The following is a 17331-nucleotide window of genomic DNA, read 5'->3' on the forward strand; positions in this document are numbered from 1 at the left end:
TGAAACGTATGTCCAGCTCCTTCCACACACTCGAGGAGGGAATGAAAATCACCCTGTATCTTATGCTTCTCCAGGAGCCATTTGCATTTCCCACCAGCTGCTCACTTCAGCCGCTCCGGCTCCGGGGCGGCCGGAGCCCGCTGCCGCCCGGCGCGGCCCCGCTCCGCGGCCGCGCTGCCAACGCGGGCGCCGCAGCCTGCCCTGCCTTGTCTTCCCTGTCCAAAACACAGCGGGGCTGAGGGGCGTGGGGAAGGTCCGCACCGGCGCAAGCAGTTCGCCTTTCCCGGGGACACGCAAGTGCGAGGTGGGAGCGGGGAGTGCCCCTCACTCCCGCTCCTCCTTCGGATGCGCGGGGAAACGGGATTTCACCTGGCAGAGCGCTCCCAAGGACAGATACACAGGTAGCCAAGGACACGCTTAATTCATTTATTTCTCCCTAGAAAAACTCCCACACAATTTCACTCCTTGCGAGAGGAAGCAGCCCTCCCCGCTTGGCGTGGCAACTGCTGCCGCGCCGCACTCGAAGGGTTTTTCTGTGCACGCCGGGACGCGGCGGAGCTGCTGAACGCGGCTGGGCTTCCCCAGCAGCCGCCGACAAAACGACCCGCTGAAAACTTGGCCGCTTCCGAGGGTTCGCTTTCCGCCTCCGGCAACAATTGCCTAGCCCCCTGCCCACGCCTATAAATAACTAAAATTCACTCCAGGCTGAAATAATTTAAAAATAGCCACAAATAGATCAGGTGCAGCCCCCGCATTAAGAAAGCGCCTATTTTATTTTCGCGTCGTCCCTCTATAAACAAAGCCGCGGAAATGCTGCGAGAAAAAGCCATCGCTTTAGTTTGGTCTCAATAGAGATATCCGACTTCGTTATTTTCTTAAACGAGGAAAAACATCACAAAATCGAAAATAAATTCCCCCCTGGCGCCAGCTCGGTGTCGTTTGGCGAAAAGGGGGAGAGAGTCTGCCCGTAGTGTTTTCTCGCCGTCGCCCGTAAGCGAGGCAGGGCGAGTAACAGAGATGAGCGGCAGGATTTCGGCTACCTCGGCCCTGCGCTAGCGCTACGGGCACGAACAAGAACCCCCGGAATTTAAAAAAAAATAGAAAAAGTGGAAAAAAAATAAATTTACAAAAAGGTGGGTTAAAAAAGGGAACCGAGACCTCTCACAACGGGTGGGCCGTCCCTCTTCACACCTGGTGCAAGGACAGCCGCCGGCCCGGCCAACTTTGGCCACAGTTCCTTGTGCCCCCCTCCCCAGCCGGGCGGAGCGGGGCGCGCCCTGCGCGGGCGCGGAGGGGCCGCGGCCCCCCTCGCTCACCTCGATTCTCCTCCGGCTACCTAGCCCGCCGCCGCGCCGCCTCCGCCGCCTTTTCTCCTTCCTCCTGCCCCCTGCCCCCTCCGCGGCCGGGGTCTGCCGCCGCCTGCGCCTGTGCCCGCGGAGCGCCGCGCAGCCCCGCGGAGCCGCCCGCCCCGGCCCGGCGGCGGCGGCGGCGGCGGCGGGGCGCGTTCGGCGGAGCCTGCGTGACGTCAGGGCCCGGGGAGGCGGGCGGGGCGGGGCGGGGGCGCGGGAGGGCCGGGGAAGGAGGGAGCCAGCGGCGGCGGCGGCGGCTCCGCGGCCCCGCAGCCAGCGCAGGAGCCCGGCGCGGCCCCGCCGCCCCCGGCAGCACCGGCACCAGCAGCGCCAGCAGCGGGGGCGGACAGCGCAGCCGGCCCCGGTGAGTGGGGGAGTCTCGGGGGGCGTCGGCGGGGCGGGCGCGGGGCCGCGGAGCCGGCCAGCCCCGGCTCTCTGCACCCCGGGACGGGCGGTGGGGCCGCGGGCCGGCCGGGCAGGGTGCTGCGGGCTGGAGTTGCCGCCGTCCTCCCGGGCGGCAGCGGCCCGTCCCGCGGGGCTGGCGGCGAGGGGCGCGACCGCTGCCCCCGCGCCGTTTCCCCGCCGTGCCGGCCCCGGGCTCCCGCGGCGGGGCGGCCGCCGGGGAACCGGCCCCGCGGAGCGGCCGCGCTGGCAGCGCCTTCCCGCAGCGGAGCCGCGCAGCCGGGCGGGGGACGGCGGCGCCGGGCCGGGCTCGGGGCGCCGGCAAATCGTGCGGGCGGGTCTGCCGCCGCCGGCTGCGGGCTCCGCGGGCGGGACCCCCCGGCACCATCCGCGGGGGGAGCGGCGGGGCCCGGCCGCCCCTGCGGGCACCGCGGCGGGGTAGGCCCCGCACGGAGCCCCCCTTTCGTTTGAGAGCCACTGGCAGCGGCCGCGGGCCTCTTGACAAAAAGCCTCCCGCCGAAATCACGGACCTCGGTATTTCGGGCGTTGCTGAGGTATCTGCCAGGGGACTCTGTTTTGGGGGGCGTTGTGTGTGTTTGGGGGTTTTTTTGGTTTTTGCTTTTTTTTTTTTTCCCGAAAGAACAGCGATAGATACCAATAAGAAAAAAAAAAAAATCCCGTGTGACACCGCTTTTTTGCCCGAGTCCTGCAGTTGGTGTAGCCGGCGTGCTCCCAGCAGGTTGCTGCGGAGCGGGCCCGGCAAGCCGCGGAGAAAGGGAAAGCTCTCCCGGTTGGTGCGTTTGTTGGGGCCGTGGGTGCACGGAGGGGCCGAGATATTTAATTGCGAGCGGAGGAGTGCTGGGAGAAAGGGAAATGGAAAAGCAAGTGGAGTTGCTTTCGTTTGAGTCGCCGGGCCGGAGACAATAGGAAAACGCTTCTCGCTCCCCTTGGCCCCCCGCTGCGATGTGGTTTGCAACAAAAATTAGAAGAGGGTACGGAGAGGAGAAAGGGAAGGAGCAGTACGGGCAGCTGAGAGCGAGGAAGGAGGAATAATCTGTCCGGGAAAGGCACTTTACTCCGAGGAGACTGGCGGTTCAGGAGAGAGGAAAAACTTCCCCTCCGTGGCGGCGGAGTGCGTGGGGGGAGCCGTGTGTCTCCACTCGTGAGATAAATCAGCCTCCGAGGCAGGCGGCGGGGGAGGGCAGCTGGGTTTGTCGTGCGGGACTAACCTTGACGGAGACCTATCCCGATTTAAGGACCATCGGCGAAGAATTGAGGTTCTCTTAATCGCCTTCCCGATTAATTTAGGCGCAGCTCGCGTGCTAGGCCCGGCTGCTGGAGGGAGCGGAGTTTCGCCCTGGCGTCCTTGGGCTTTGAATAGAAACCGCCGTCTCACAACAAGACCCGGAGAGGAGTCCCGATAACCGCACCTTCCCCTTTCCCCCCTTCTTTTCCTTCCTTCCTTTTTTTTTTTTTTAAATTCCCTTTCCTCCCCTTTTCCCCCTGGTCCCACCCTGCCCGCTCGGCGGAGGGCGGCGGGGCCGGGGCTGGCGGGGCCCCGCACGGCGGGCGCCGCGGCTGGCGCTGCTCATCCCAAACGTGTCTCGGCTCCAGGCTGCCGCATTTCTAAGCAGCAGCTAATAAAGAGCCCGGTTCAGACATTAAAAAAGAGGCGAAGAAGAAGAAGAAGAAAGATTACTGAAATGATGGTGACATGCAAATTTCCCCTGAAATTATCATAAGTAAACATTTGAAGCCTGGGCTAATAAAATCCCATCTGTGTTACTTCATATCGAGTTAGTAGAGAGCTGTGATAATGAATTTTGTAATATCTCACGAACAGACATCTCAATCAGGCACTAATCCTGTGATTTTACCGCCCGACCTCTCAGACCGGGGGAGGCGCAGCCGGGGAGCGGGGCCTCGGCGGGCGCAGCCGCGGCCGCGCACCGCCCGCCGCGCAGGGGGCCCGGCTGCCGGTACCCGCTGCCCCACGGCACACCCTGGCACCGGGGTCGGGCTGTCCCGGAACAGAGCGCGGCCGCGAGGTTCGGGGACCCTCCTCCACGTCCCCAGATAACGAGGGGTGGAGGCAGGCCGAGCCGTCCGACGGGCTGGGAAGGGGAAGCCGCCACGGGCGTTTGCACCTAAGCCGTGGAGCGGCTCGGGTGGGACCCGAGGTTGAGGCGGAGAGAGGGGGCATCGCGCGGACATCGCTGGGGAAATGTGGGGGTGCCGCCAGCACCGCCGCGACGTGGCTGCCGGGCGGCTGGTTTTTTGGGTTGGTTTTTTTTTTTGCATTTATTTTTCGCTCCCCAAATAATTGTTTTATAACTCCGACGCCTTCATCTTTTGCAGATAACGGGTAATGGAGTCCAACTGCCGCAAACTTGTCTCCGCCTGTGTTCAGCTAGGTAAGAGCAACCATCTCCCGCCGGACCGCTGCCGGGCGGTGTGGGGCGGGGCGGGGCGCGGCGCGGGTGCGGAGCCAGGTGGAGCGGCCCGCGGGAAGCGGCGGCGCCGCCTCCGCGGAGGGTCACGCAGCGGCGGGCGCTGACCACCTCTCCCCCGTGTCGTGTCCGTCCCGTGTCCCCCACCCCGTGTCCCCGTCCCCAGGGGTGCAGCCCGCCGCCGTCGAGTGTCTTTTCTCCAAGGAGGCGGACGTCAAAAAGGGGGAGCTCAGCGAGGCGCCGGAGGGCCGCAAGGAGCCCGCCGGCAGCAAGCTCTTCGGGCGGCCGCCCCCCAGCGCCAACGGTAAGCGGCGGCCCCTCCGCGCCCCTCCGCGGGCCGCGCTGCCGGGGCGGCGGGCGGGAGCTCCGCGCCGGGCCCGCCTGGGCGGCGCCAGGGCGCCCTCTGCCGCCCGCCGGCGGCGCGGCGCAGCGCGGCGCGCCGCTCCGTAGCGCCCGGGCGCCACTTGCGCGGCTCTGAAGATGCGCGGCCGCGGCGAGAGGGGAAGCGGGGTGCGTGGGCACCCCCGCGGCTGCAGGCGCGCACCATCACCCGCCGCCAGCGCGAATCCCGCCCTCCCCGCCCCCCCCCCAAAAGCATCGCTCTCAGCGCGCCTTTCAGCTACCCGAAGCGTCGCCCTGGTGTTTATTTTTATTTTCTATTTTTTGACCCTCCCCCCGGCCGTAAACGAGCTGCCAGCCCTCTCCTGCCCCCAGAGGCGGGCACCCCCGGGGTGCCCTGTCTGCAGGCAGGGCGAGCTCCTGCCTGCTCTTCCCCTGCCCCTTTCTGGGGGTCTGGTAGGTGAGCCCGAGGGGCGGTAAAGAAAAACAGCAAGGCAAACACATTACAAAGAAGAAAACAAGCGCTCTGTATTTCGAGAGACTGTTTAATCCAAGATAAACGTAATTTTGTTTAAATAAAATATATTAACCTGAATTAATAATACAGGAAACTAGAGTGAATTAATAATGCACGTATTCCTGGTCTCGTGGTTAAACACTTCCTTGTAAGAATACGGTATTAACCCTGTTTGGCCAAACAGCTCGCTATTTCTCGAATAACATCCAGGGATTTCAGGAGGAGCCATGGCCCCTTCCCGAGTCCACCCTCCCCCGGAGACTTTAAGCGGGATTTGCTAGCTGGACATCAAAACCCCTAGAAGAAGAAACGCTTAGGCTAAAGGAAGGTTAGCGAGCGAAAGCCGGGGTAATTCCAAACGCGAAGGTATTACGAGCCGATAATTTTTAATCCCGGAAATATACATGATATTAAATTGGGCACAAATAGGCTTTACTAGGGTCTGGCACTTTTTCCCTCGGCCAGTAATAAGTGTTAAATAATGTGGAAAGGAAGGGTGACATTGCTTTATATATGGTTTGCAAATAAGAAAGGCCCTTTTACCCTCCCCTGCCTTTTCCTCCCGACAAACAGGTGGTCTTAATCAAAGCCCTTAGCGCGATCTAATGGGAAAGTGGGGACCTTTCTGATATAATAAATTTATGAGCCCTTCCAAGTCAGCTTTATTCGACTAAGTATTTATAAAAGTAATATCCACATATGCTCCCTGACATGGTAACTTTTACTTCCTCTGCCGAGAAACAAATGGTTATTTTCTTAACCATCAATTATGAACCCGGATTATTGTAGTACACGCAAAATTTCCTGCCTCGTTACCGAATCAGCCGGTCTGTTTTTCACTCGTCGGGCTGCAGGGGAAATTGCTATCTAAACACCTTTAATGCCATTAATTAAAATAGAAGTCTGAGCCCAAGAAGCAGTGCGGGGTTGCCTGACCATTAAAACCTTGCCGGTTAGGGGGAAGGGGAGTGCGGAACGACCGCGGATGCGGATATATCCCTGCAGATGTGCGGGTGTACCCCTGCAGATGTGCGGGTATATGCCTGTGTGCGGCCCCAGCCCGTGTCTCTGGCCGACGGATAATGGCAAGTCCTGAGACGCCCCGAGCTGCTCGGGCGACTCGCTGCAAATTGTAGAAATCACGGGTGTTTTCTCGTGTTTCGGGCGGGTTTTGTTGGGTCTTGGCTTTGATTTGCTTTTAATCGCGCGGTGCTCGTTGACTTGTGTCTTGCCTGACCGTCAGGACTTCATGCTTTATGGGATTTACCTCGCCAAAAGTCTGGTACTTGGGGCGGGCTGGGTGGGAGGCGGGGAAGTGGAGCCGGGGTTATTTGGGACACCCCCTCCGTCCCCGTCCCCGTCAGAGTTCGGTTTCGTAAATTACGAGGGCGGTCAGGTAATTTCGCGAGTTAGGCACCATCGGTGGGTGCAAGGAGGATAATCGCTAACTAGCAGCAGTGGTAATAATGGTAAAAAAATGCGAACGTTTGGTCAAATCGATGCTCCTGTGAAAGGAGGAAACGAAATTCAGTAGGAGACCCTCCAAAACAACACGGGCGCGCTAGATTCCCGCGGGGAAGGGGGCGCGGGGAGGGAGGGTTGTTCCAGAAGAAACGGGTCCGTGGCCACGCCGGGGAAAGGCTAACTGGGAAAGTATGAAAATATTATTGCAGCCTAGAGTGTCAAAGGCAGCCCGGCGGGTCTCGTGTTTGCCCAGAGAGATGGGAAAATCGCTGCTGGGGGACCAGTCCCACAAAATCAGGAAAACTTCAGCACACGCTTCGACAGCCCCACAGCACGCGTAAATGGTTGCTGGTGGGTTTATTCGAATAATTTTTATGCAGGGCGGGAGGATGCTTAAACTATTTGTGTGTGTGCACATGTGTGTATATATATGTGTGATCTATACAATTTGTTAGCTCTGTGAATTCTACTGAAGGAATCCTTTCCTGTAATCGATAATCTGGGTATTGCTGAAACAGCAGCCTCCAACATAAGACATTGAAATTACGTTCCGCCTTGTATCATCATTCAGCATCACAAATTGATTGTTTCAACTCTTTAAAAAAAAAAATATTCTTTGGTCCAAATATTCCGTAACTTAACATCTCTTTTTCAAAAACAAAACCAAAAAAACCCAACGCTGATTCAGCTTTCCGTCCGGATCAGCTGAAGACAGGGCAGCGTGCAAAGCAAAGGTCCCCGGTGCCTTTTTTGAGCCCCGGGACGAGGTGGGCGCGCAGCCTCCGCCCCCGCGGGAGGGGTGGACGGGGGGGGGCGGCCGAGGCGGAGCCGGAGCGGCACCCTCCCCGCCACATAACGTGGCCAAATTTGTCCCCGGCGTTGTGACCCGAGCGGTGGAGCCGGGGTCTCCCCTGGCCGGGGCGGAGGCACTCACTCCGCCGGGGAGGAGGCACTCCGCCGGTGCGCTGCCCCTGCGCGGCGCCGGCGAAGCTGCGCGCCCCTTCCCGCAGCCCCCGCCGAGCGCAAATTAAAAGTTATTTATTGCGCTTCGGATATATAATTTCCCCCTCCCTTCGTCGTCGCCTGAGAATAATATATGCAGCGGTTGTTAGCCTCACTCCAGGGAAAACGAAATGTATAACGAAAGCTTATTCGTGAGGAGGAATATACTAACGGAACAATCTGATGTCTTCTTAATCCTATGTAAAAAGCTCTGTAGTCTTCCTAATATTGACTGAACGGGTAATTAATGGCTCTTCATCGAGGAGAATACCCGGTAATCCGAGATAGGCGAAAGACAACAAGCCAAAGGTAAAAGACAACAGGACTGGCTGGAGACTCTACATGAGAACCAATTTATCCATTTAGGAGAGTATTACGCCTAGAAACAACGATCCCGTTAGGAGATAAAGGAAAAGTGGGAAAATAAATACCCTGGGTAGGTCTGGCCAACCCCCCCAGCACCATCCAGCCGAGGCGCTCAGCTCCCGGCCCCGCTCCCGGCCCGCCTGCCTCCCCCACCGGGGCCGGCACCGGGGATCCCGGGCCGCCAGCACCGCCGGCGGGAGCGGGAGGTCGAAAAACACTCTCGGGGGAAAAAAAAAAAAAATACAAAATTGAAAAGGAAATGCAGAAGGTGGAGCGGGGTGGGGAGCAGCCGCAATTCCCCGTTTTTCGCAGCCGGCGGATGCCTTCCAGGCCACCGGGGCGCGTCCCTGGCAAGCCCTGCAGCGCCGGGCGAAAGGGGAAGGGAGGAATTTCCCCAAATAGGGGGTTTTGGTGGGGAGGGGTGACAGCCCCGTGTAGCAGGCGCGGACGGTCGGTACGCGGGTGAGGCGGCCGGGGCGGCTTCGCGGCAAGGACCTGAACCCGAAGGGGGATGGGAGTTTCCAGCAGAGGAAAAAAAAAAAGGAAAAAAAAATTAAAAACACTTTTGACATTTTAATTGAAACCTTTACCGCTAATATATTACTTGGGCGACTACAATTAGGTTGTTTTTCGGTTGGCTGACAGCTTTTAAAATATTATTTCACTCGGGAAATAAAAGCTTCATCTCAGATTATAGGTGGGTATTTTTGGATTTACGTGATTTATGGTCACCATGACAACTAATGCTGCGTGGTAGCTCCCCTCCTGCCCAGGGTGGGGGAGTTTTCATCAAAGGCATGTAAGGAAATGCGGGCACCTTCTCTCTCTGGGCTGCCGGGGCCCTGGCCGGTGCTGTGCCCCGCTTTTGGGGACGCGAGGACGGCCGAAGGGTCTGTCCCGGCTGGGGCTGGGGGACGCGGGGCTGGCCCTGGGGAAGGTGTGGGAGGGCGGCGCGGTGGCCGGCCCCTGCTCCTCCTCTCCCCCTTCGCTGGGGGGAGCGGGCCGGGACCCGCCTGCCCCCGCCGAGTGTCCCGGGACAGAGAGGGCCCTCTCGCTGCGGGGCGGGCACCGGCGGGCACCGGCGCTGCGCCCTGCAAGCGCGTAAAAAGCGCTCTGCGCCGCGCAGCCGGGAGGGACTTTTCGTTTCGAGTCGCGGCGGAAGAAGCCAGCATTTCCCCAAACTAACTAAAGATACATGAATGCAAAAAAAAAGAAAAGGAAGTGGGGGGAGGGGGAAAGGGCTCATCTGCGAGAGGGTTCCATTGCTCCCTTCAAAAAAAAAAGGGGGGGGGGTACCACCGTATCCCCTCTCCCTCCGGCTCCCCCCCCGCCCAGGGCTTTGCAGGCTGGTTACAACCCCGACGTGGGGGCTGGAGAGGGGCAGCGCTCCCTCCCAGTGCCCCTGGCAGCGAGGCCGGGGCAGCTCCGCGCCCGTGGTCTTGGCGCGGTCCCGTCGTGGGGAAGGGCTGGGGGGGCGGGGGGGCGGATTTCTGGGTGCAGGACCACGGAGGTAGCGAGAGGTTAAGAAGAAACGGGGATATGATTGGTAAACAAATTGTGCAGAATGGAGCTGGATTCATATTGACTTAGTTATAGGTCATCTGCTGCCGGTGCAAAGGGAGGAAATATTTACTTTACACATATACTTTATGATCTTGGGGGAATTAGAGGAAATTCAATAAGAAAACGGCTAGAATCATTTTAAACCCCCTATTTAAAAGACTTAAGCAAATTAGAGTCTTATCAGATTAAAATCCACTACAAATGTAAGAGCATTGTCTCCGTCGAAACGCTGTGGGGTCTGAGGAAAGAGATTCTTTGCCAAATCTCAGGGATAAAAACACGTCATTTAAACACCAGATAATGAGCAGAATGTAAATTAATTTAACCTTCTTTACTAACAGGCTGCGAAAGTAATATGTATAATTTAGCGATAAGTAAGATTGCGGGGGATGATACGTACCTCGAACGAGCATCGCCACTGAGAAGGACCCTTGCGGGGGGGGGAAGCAACGGGATACAGAAAAGTTTGGGCGCTGGGATGTGGGTGTGGAGTGCCACATCAAGGGGAAGCTTTCGGTAACTTTTCGATGCCCGTGCCCGTGCAGAGGAATGGACGATGGAGGCGCGACCTGCATTTTCCGCGCCTGGGCTCCCCGGGCCTCCCCATCCCTCCCAGGGCCGCAGCTCCCCGGGGTCAGGGCTCGGGGACAGGCTTTTCTGCCCCGGGAGGTCCTGACCAACACGGGAGGGCAACCTGCCCCCGCGTTAGATTAAACAGCCCCGCTCCTCCTTCCTCCTGCGAGACCCGAGTCTACAGCAGCCTCGCCCCCCCCGCGCTATAAGCGGGCCCGTGAGCGGGGACCGGGGGACAGCGCAGCCCGTCCCTCCACCGCCGCTGCCCGGGGGCGAGGGGTCAAATCCTGCCTCCCCGCCCCCCAGACCTCGGAGGGGGGGTTGGTGGGGAGGCCGCGCGTGAGAGGTTTGCGTGCCGGCGCCCGGCCCGGTGCGGGGTTCGGCCAGGCTCTGCAGAGGGCTTTGGTGGGCGCGGGTCCGGGGGCTGTGCAGGGCGCCGCGCCGGGCAGCGGGACGGTCCCTGCGGGTCCCCACCGAGAGGGGGGACGACGGATCCCGGCGGGTAAGGGCGCGAGTAAGGTGTAAAACCGGGGTGGGAAAGCCGCCGTGGGGGCTCGCTGTTGGGAAGCCGGCTGCGAGGAGGGGACGGCAGCGGCAGTGCCGGCGAGAGGGTTTTTTCCCCCCGTTTTCTCCGCCGTCGGCGCAGGCCGGGGGAGACGAGACAGCCGGCGAGCGCGGGGGTTACGAGCGCCCGGGGGCCGGGATGCGCGCCCGCTCCTCCTTTACTCCTGCGAGCGTGATGTGAAGCTTTCCGTAGCCGTGCCGCAGAGGGGAGGCGATTGCTGCCGTTCGCGCTTAGCTGTCCGTGCTGTAGCTGTTACTGCTACTACGGCCGTCACCAGTCGAAGATCCGCCGTCTAACCGGCCGCGACCCCCGCCCGTTTGTTTTCCGCCCCCTCCACGACGAGGGGGTCGGCGCCGGGGCTTCCTCGCTTTCTCCCCCCTCGCTGCCGCGCCTCCCTCAGTGCCGACCCTCCCGCCCCCCACCCCGCGGGTCCGCGAGCGCGGAGGGGCGCGGAGCCGAGCGGGCGTGCCCGGAGCCGCCCCGACGGGGCGCCCCGCGGGCCAGCCGGCGGAGGCCGGGCTCTCCGGGCGCGGGTACCACCCGCGGGGCAAACCGGGCGGAAAACGCGAGGTTTTGGGGGGCGCGGGTGCGCCCGCCGCCGGGCGAGCGTCGTCGGGGACGCGCAGGACTGCGCGGAGCGGGGCGGGGCGCGGGGCGGGGCGCGGCCGGGGGCGGGGCGGGGCGGGCGGTGGAGGGGCGGGGCGGGGGCGGGGCGGGGCGGGGCGGGTGACGTGCCGGCGCGGGGAAGGCCGCCGCCGGTTTAAGATGTCAGGCCAAGAGGGAAGCGGCTGAGCTGATGCGGTGCGGGGCCGGCCGCGGCGCGGCGCGGGTCCATGCGCGGGCAGCGGAGAGGAGCGCCCCGCGGAGCGCCGCCGCGCCTCGCCGCCCCCGCCCCGCGGAGCCCCGCGGCGGGCCGGGGGCCGCCGGCCGGGGAGCAGCCGTGTCGCCGTGACGGCTCTTGCAGGACCGGACTCGCCCGCTCGCCCGTCGCCGCCGCGCCCCCCCGGGCGGCGGGGGCTTCTGGGCTCGCCGTGCCGCCCGGGCGCTAGCCGAGCGCCGCCCGCCCCGACGCGGCTCCCCGCCCAGCAGCCCTGACCCCCCGGAGCCGCGGGGCTGCTCCGCGCCCGCGGAGGGGCCGCCGCGCCGACCCTCCTACACGTACCGACACCTACAGACACACGCACACCTTCTCCTATCGACCCCCCAGGCGCGCACGTAGACTTTGGCGTCCTTTTGCCGATGAACTGCATGAAGGACCCGTTAAGCCTGGAGCGCCTGGGAGCCGGGAATAAGCTGTGCTCCTCCTCACCTTCCTCCTCCTCCTCTTCATCATCTTGCCACCACCACCAGCCCGCGCTGGCCATGGCGACGGCGCTGGCGCCCGGGCAGGCGCGCTCCTCCCTGGAGTCCGCCAAGCACCGGCTGGAGGTGCACACCATCTCCGACACCTCCAGCCCCGAGGCCGCAGGTAAGAGGGGGCGAGCGGCAGGGACCCCCCGCCCGCCGGGCGCCCCGCTGCCCTGCCCGGCCCCGGTCCCGGTCCCGGTCCCGGTCCGGCGGCCCCGCGGCCCGTCCTGCGCCGCCGCCGCCGCCGCCCCTCTGCCCCGGGAGCGCCCCGCAGCCGAGCCGAGACACGTTTCGTGGTTTTGTTGGTGGTTTGTTTTTTTTTCTCGTGCGGTGTCTATGTGCCGGCGTATAGGAAGATAATGACATGTGTAAGGATAGGCGAACAGCGTGTACACCGGTGGGCGAATAATAAATATGGATACAGGTCGGCGAATAATGTCGATACGGATCGACGAGTAACGAGGGTATAGACGGACGAGTAATATGGGTATAGAGGGACAAATCATACAGGTATAAAGGGAGAAATCATACGGATATAGATAGGCCAGTGATGTGGATACAGATGGGCGAATAATACGTGTACAGGCAGAGGAATAGCACCGTACAGGCAGGCGGATAATATGGGCACAGATAGACAAATAAGAGGGATTACATGTATACAGGTGGGAGAAGAATCCGGATACGGATAGGCGAGAAACCTGCATACAGACAGGCGGAGAGGCGGCTCGGTCCCGCTGCCCCGGCGGTGGCCGTTCCCGCCGGAGGAGCCGCCCGTGGGTGCCCGCGGGGCGCGGAGGGCCCGAGGCGGCGAAAGGCCGGCGCGGGTTAATCATTACACCGCCGAGCCGCCTTCTGGGCAGTCTGCGGGATCCGGCGGCGCTGGGGACAAGCCCTTCCCCAGCCGCTGGAGAGGAGGCTGAGGAGGCTGAGGAGCCCTCGTTTTCCGCCTTGTTGTTTTTTGTTCCCCCCCCCCCCCCCGCCCCTTACAGAGAAAGATAAGAGCCAGCAGAGCAAGAACGAGGATGCGGGGCCCGAGGACCCCTCCAAGAAGAAGAGGCAGCGGCGGCAGCGGACTCACTTCACCAGCCAGCAGCTGCAGGAGCTGGAGGCCACCTTCCAGCGGAATCGCTACCCGGACATGTCCACCCGGGAGGAGATCGCCGTCTGGACCAACCTCACCGAGGCCAGGGTTAGGGTAAGTCCCGACACGACACCCCGGCTCCGAGCAGCGGGGGTCGGAGGTGGGGGGTGGGGGGTGGGAAGGGGAGGAGGGCTGAAATGTTTGCAGCTGCTTTCGATTTCGGTTCGTATGCAAACTTCAGAGCCTTTGCACAAAAGCAGGGCAGAGCAGGACATTTCTGTCAAAGCGAGACAGATTGGGATCTCTCTCTCTCTCCGGAATATGGTTTGCTGCACGTTTCGCCCTCACCGTGCAATGCGTCCTGCTCCTTTTGATCGAAACGCTAATGAAAACATTAGCCAAGAAAGCAACTTGGAACAGGCTGCAACCTGCGCTGCCTCTAATGAGAAAAAGATGTAAAATACACAAGGGCTTTTACTTCACTCCGAGGCACTCCCGACGTGCCCTTCCTTGCATTTTCTCTTTCTTTTGGTTTCACAATTCGACGAGCGTGTCTCTCCGCCCTTTCCCCCTCCGAGATTTATGGGACCATCACGGCGCTGCAGAGATACCGAGGCCGGATCCTGCTCGCGTGCAAACGCCGCACTGGGGGGGGGGGGGGGGGGGGAGAACAAAAAACAAAACAAAAAAAACCGCACCAAAAAAAAGCCCCCAAACGGGCCGAACCCCCAGATTTTCGGAAATCTCACATAAATCCTCTCCCCGCCGTCGCTTGAGGAACGCGAGCCAGTGAGAACGGGGGGGCAGCAGCGAGCGGGGGCGGCTCGCCGCCCCGGGCCGGCGGTGTGCGGCGCCGGGGCAGCCCCGCGGCGGGGAGCGGAGCCCGGGGGGGACCGGTGCCTCGCTGGGGGACGAAGCGGTGTCGGTCGCGGCGGGGCTTTTGCGGGGAAGGGGGGGGGGTGGGTGTGTGTGTTTGGTTTCGGGCGGCGCGGTGCCGCCGGACGGGGCCCGTCCCCGTGGTGCCCGGGTGGCCCCTGCCCGGCTCGGCCGGGGGGGGGTCCTGCAAGCACCCCGGGGCGGCTCCAATACACACGGTAAGGCTGCTGCTGGCGGCTGCCCGACGGGTCAGACACCTAGATGTGGATTGGGAAAGGGCACGTTTTCCCCATTGTCTGCGGGAAGGGTCCCTTAGATCTCATTTAGCACGTTGTTAAATGGCGATTTTTTTTCATCTTCTTCTTTTTCTTCTTTTTTTTTTCCGCCAAAGAGCAGTCGAACAAGTTTGTTTAGAAAGTGGTTTTCAGCTCTGGAAGCTTTCGCGCAGGAGGAACTTGTAGCTTTAACAAACTGAAGCAAGGATTTATTAGTTGCTGGCTTCCCCCTCCTTCCCCGTAATAGGAAACATCGCCTTAAAATTCCGCGGGTTTCCAGGCGTTTTGCCCTCGCTTTTGCACTTTTGTATTTCCCCTGGATGGCTCCAGTGCGGAATAAGCCAAGAAAGGAGGGGGGGAAAGAGAGAGAAAGGAGGGGGAAAAAAAAAAAAGAGAGAAGAAGGAAGCGTTGGCCTCTGGCGCGAATTAGAGCATCGCGAATTATGCCGGGGGGTGCGGGGGGTGTGTGTGCGGGGAATTGCACAGCCGCGGATCTGCCTTGCTAAACCCCAGCGGCCCCGGGGCCCGGGGGATGCTCGGCGGCCCCGGCAGCCCCAGCCCAGCGCGGGGCTCCCTAGGCGAGGAGGCAAACCTATGTATGTGTATGTGTACGTACTTACACGTTTTTATATATATATGTATATGTGTGTATGTATGTATATAGGGACAGGGTCGGCTGTTGCCCTGAGAGCTTGCGAAGGGCTGTGGTGGTGGTTCCTGACTAACTCGCGTCTCGCATCTCCCTCCCTCTCCCCCCGTTTCCAAGGTTTGGTTCAAGAATCGCAGAGCCAAATGGAGAAAGAGAGAAAGGAACCAGCAAGCCGAGCTTTGCAAAAACGGCTTCGGTCCACAGTTTAACGGCCTCATGCAGCCCTACGATGACATGTACCCCGGCTACTCGTACAACAACTGGGCAGCCAAGGGCCTGACCTCCGCCTCCCTCTCCACCAAAAGCTTTCCTTTCTTCAACTCCATGAATGTCAACCCTCTGTCTTCTCAGAGCATGTTCTCCCCTCCAAACTCCATCTCCTCCATGAGTATGTCTTCAAGCATGGTACCCTCGGCAGTCACCGGGGTCCCCGGCTCCAGCCTCAACAGCCTGAATAACTTGAACAACTTGAGCAATCCCTCCCTGAATTCTGCAGTGCCAACGCCAGCCTGTCCTTATGCTCCTCCAACACCTCCGTATGTTTATAGGGACACATGTAACTCCAGCTTGGCAAGTCTGAGACTTAAAGCCAAGCAGCACTCCAGTTTTGGCTATGCCAGTGTGCAGAACCCCGCTTCCAACCTGAGCGCGTGCCAGTACGCGGTGGACAGACCCGTGTGAGACACCCAAGTAGGAAACACTGCATGGGAATCCCTCCCCATTTCCCGCAGAGACTGAGAATTACACTAGAAAGTAATGGGCACTAGAGAGAAAGAGAAAGGAGGAAAAATCAGACAGAGACAGAGAGAGAGAGGAAAAGAGAGAGAGGAAAAAAGAGGAAACCACTGAAATAAGATAGTTCCTTTGTTTTCAAAGGACCTCCTACAGATTCTGAGATCTTTCTTTCACTAAGAGTATTTCAACAGTTACAAGGACATATATATATATATATATATATGGACAAATGTTTGACTGGATATGATATGACATTTTAATGTTACTATAAGCTTGTTATTTTTTAAGTTTAGCATTGTTAACATAAAAATGACTGAAAGGATGTATATATATCGAAATGTCAAATTAATTTTATAAAAGCAGTTGTTAGTAATATCAACAGTGTTTTTAAAAGGTTAGGCTTTAAAATAAAGCATGTTACACAGAAGCGATTAGGATTTTTTCGCTTGCGAGCAAGGGAATGTATATACTAAATGCGACACTGTATGTTTCTAACATATAATTATTAAAAAAAAACCATTGTGTGAATATCAGTTTTAGAATAGTACCTCTGGTGGATGCAATGATGTTTCTGATATTGCAATGTAAAACATGCCCTGTGTATAACATTTCGTACAATATTATTGTTTTACTTTTCAGCAAACATGAAAAAAATGTGGTTTATTTCATGGGAGTAAAATATACAGCATACAGTTTTGTCTGGATTTTTATTTACTGAGCCAAGCTGCGCAGCGGTAACTGGTCTGCAGTGATTGACTGATCGTTGACACTGGATCTTGTTCTCTGGAAACACAGGGCAGTACTTTTTATTGCAATACAAATAAATGCTGGCATTTGTTTCGCGGGAAAAAAAAAAAAAGAGAGAGAGAGAATTCCCTCGCGCTAACATTGCATGCTAGAGAAACGCCGGGCTTGGGTATGCTGCCTTCCGTGCAGCAGGATCCCTTTATTCCCCCGCGCAGCCCCGAGAAAATGGATTATTTGACATCGTTGGCCTCGAGAATTACCAGCCACAAAGTTGCTGTATCTCGAGCATAAATTTCTCCCGCTGTGAAGGAAGCTTTTATTACTTTAAAGAAGAGGGGGTGGGAAGGAAAAAAAAAAAAAAAAAGGGAAAAGAAAAGCCAATTTGCAAACAAACTGCTCCTGTTCAAAATAATCTCTCCCCTTTGCCGCCCCTTGCGCTCACCTTCTCCCTTCAGCGGGCAGATCCTTCATGTAATATTACATTTCTATTTCCAAATCCCCCTTTCAGACATGAAGAGAAACAAAGAGCAGCCCAAATAACCGCAACCCCGCGGAGCGCGGGGGTTGAGAGGTTAGCTCCGAGTTTCCTGCGACTTCGTGCTGCAACACGTCGTTGAAGGGAAAGGTCGTGCTCTCGTGTGTTTTGTTTTAAATAATATCGACCCATTCATTCTCAACCTGCTTGTTCGTGAAATTATACAGGATTATAACTTTGCCATCGCCGGACAATTGAAGCAAATCAAGATGAATTGCTGCTCGGCCCTCCCATCGGTTTACACCCCGGGACGGCAAGGAGGGGCTGGCGGAGGGGGGGGGGGGGGGGGGGGAGGGCAGGACCCGGCGGGAATATCGATATACGAAGAAATTCCGCAGGCGCGTAAACTGGCGAGGTGCTCAGGGGACGCCAGGGAGGAAACACCGCGGTGGGGGGCGAGCTTGCCCCTTGCGCGGCCTTTGCGCGCTCCTTGCGCGCTTTTGGGAGGCTGGGAAGAGCCGCCGGGGGAGCCCTCGCCCACCCCCGGGCTCCCCCG

At 59.3% G+C, this 17331-nt stretch overlaps 1 protein-coding gene across 4 annotated transcripts; it reads left to right on the forward strand.

Moving 5' to 3' along the window:
- The first annotated feature begins 1568 nt into the window (after positions 1–1568).
- PITX2 (paired like homeodomain 2) lies at positions 1569–16245 on the forward strand. 4 transcript variants are annotated; one of them, XM_052774540.1, is made up of 6 exons: positions 1569–1713; positions 4110–4165; positions 4368–4505; positions 11798–12058; positions 12927–13132; positions 14936–16245. In XM_052774540.1, exons 2-6 carry the CDS (start codon positions 4120–4122, stop codon positions 15497–15499), a joined length of 1215 nt encoding a protein of 404 aa, XP_052630500.1. In that variant the 5' UTR covers positions 1569–1713; positions 4110–4119; the 3' UTR covers positions 15500–16245. The 4 variants fall into 4 exon arrangements, with proteins under 4 accessions (XP_052630500.1, XP_052630481.1, XP_052630470.1 ...); XM_052774521.1 differs by lacking the exon at positions 11798–12058; XM_052774510.1 differs by lacking the exon at positions 4368–4505.
- Positions 16246–17331: the final 1086 nt, after the last annotated feature.

Source organism: Harpia harpyja, chromosome 2 (genome assembly GCF_026419915.1).
Source record: "Harpia harpyja isolate bHarHar1 chromosome 2, bHarHar1 primary haplotype, whole genome shotgun sequence".
Classification (NCBI taxonomy): domain Eukaryota; kingdom Metazoa; phylum Chordata; class Aves; order Accipitriformes; family Accipitridae; genus Harpia; species Harpia harpyja.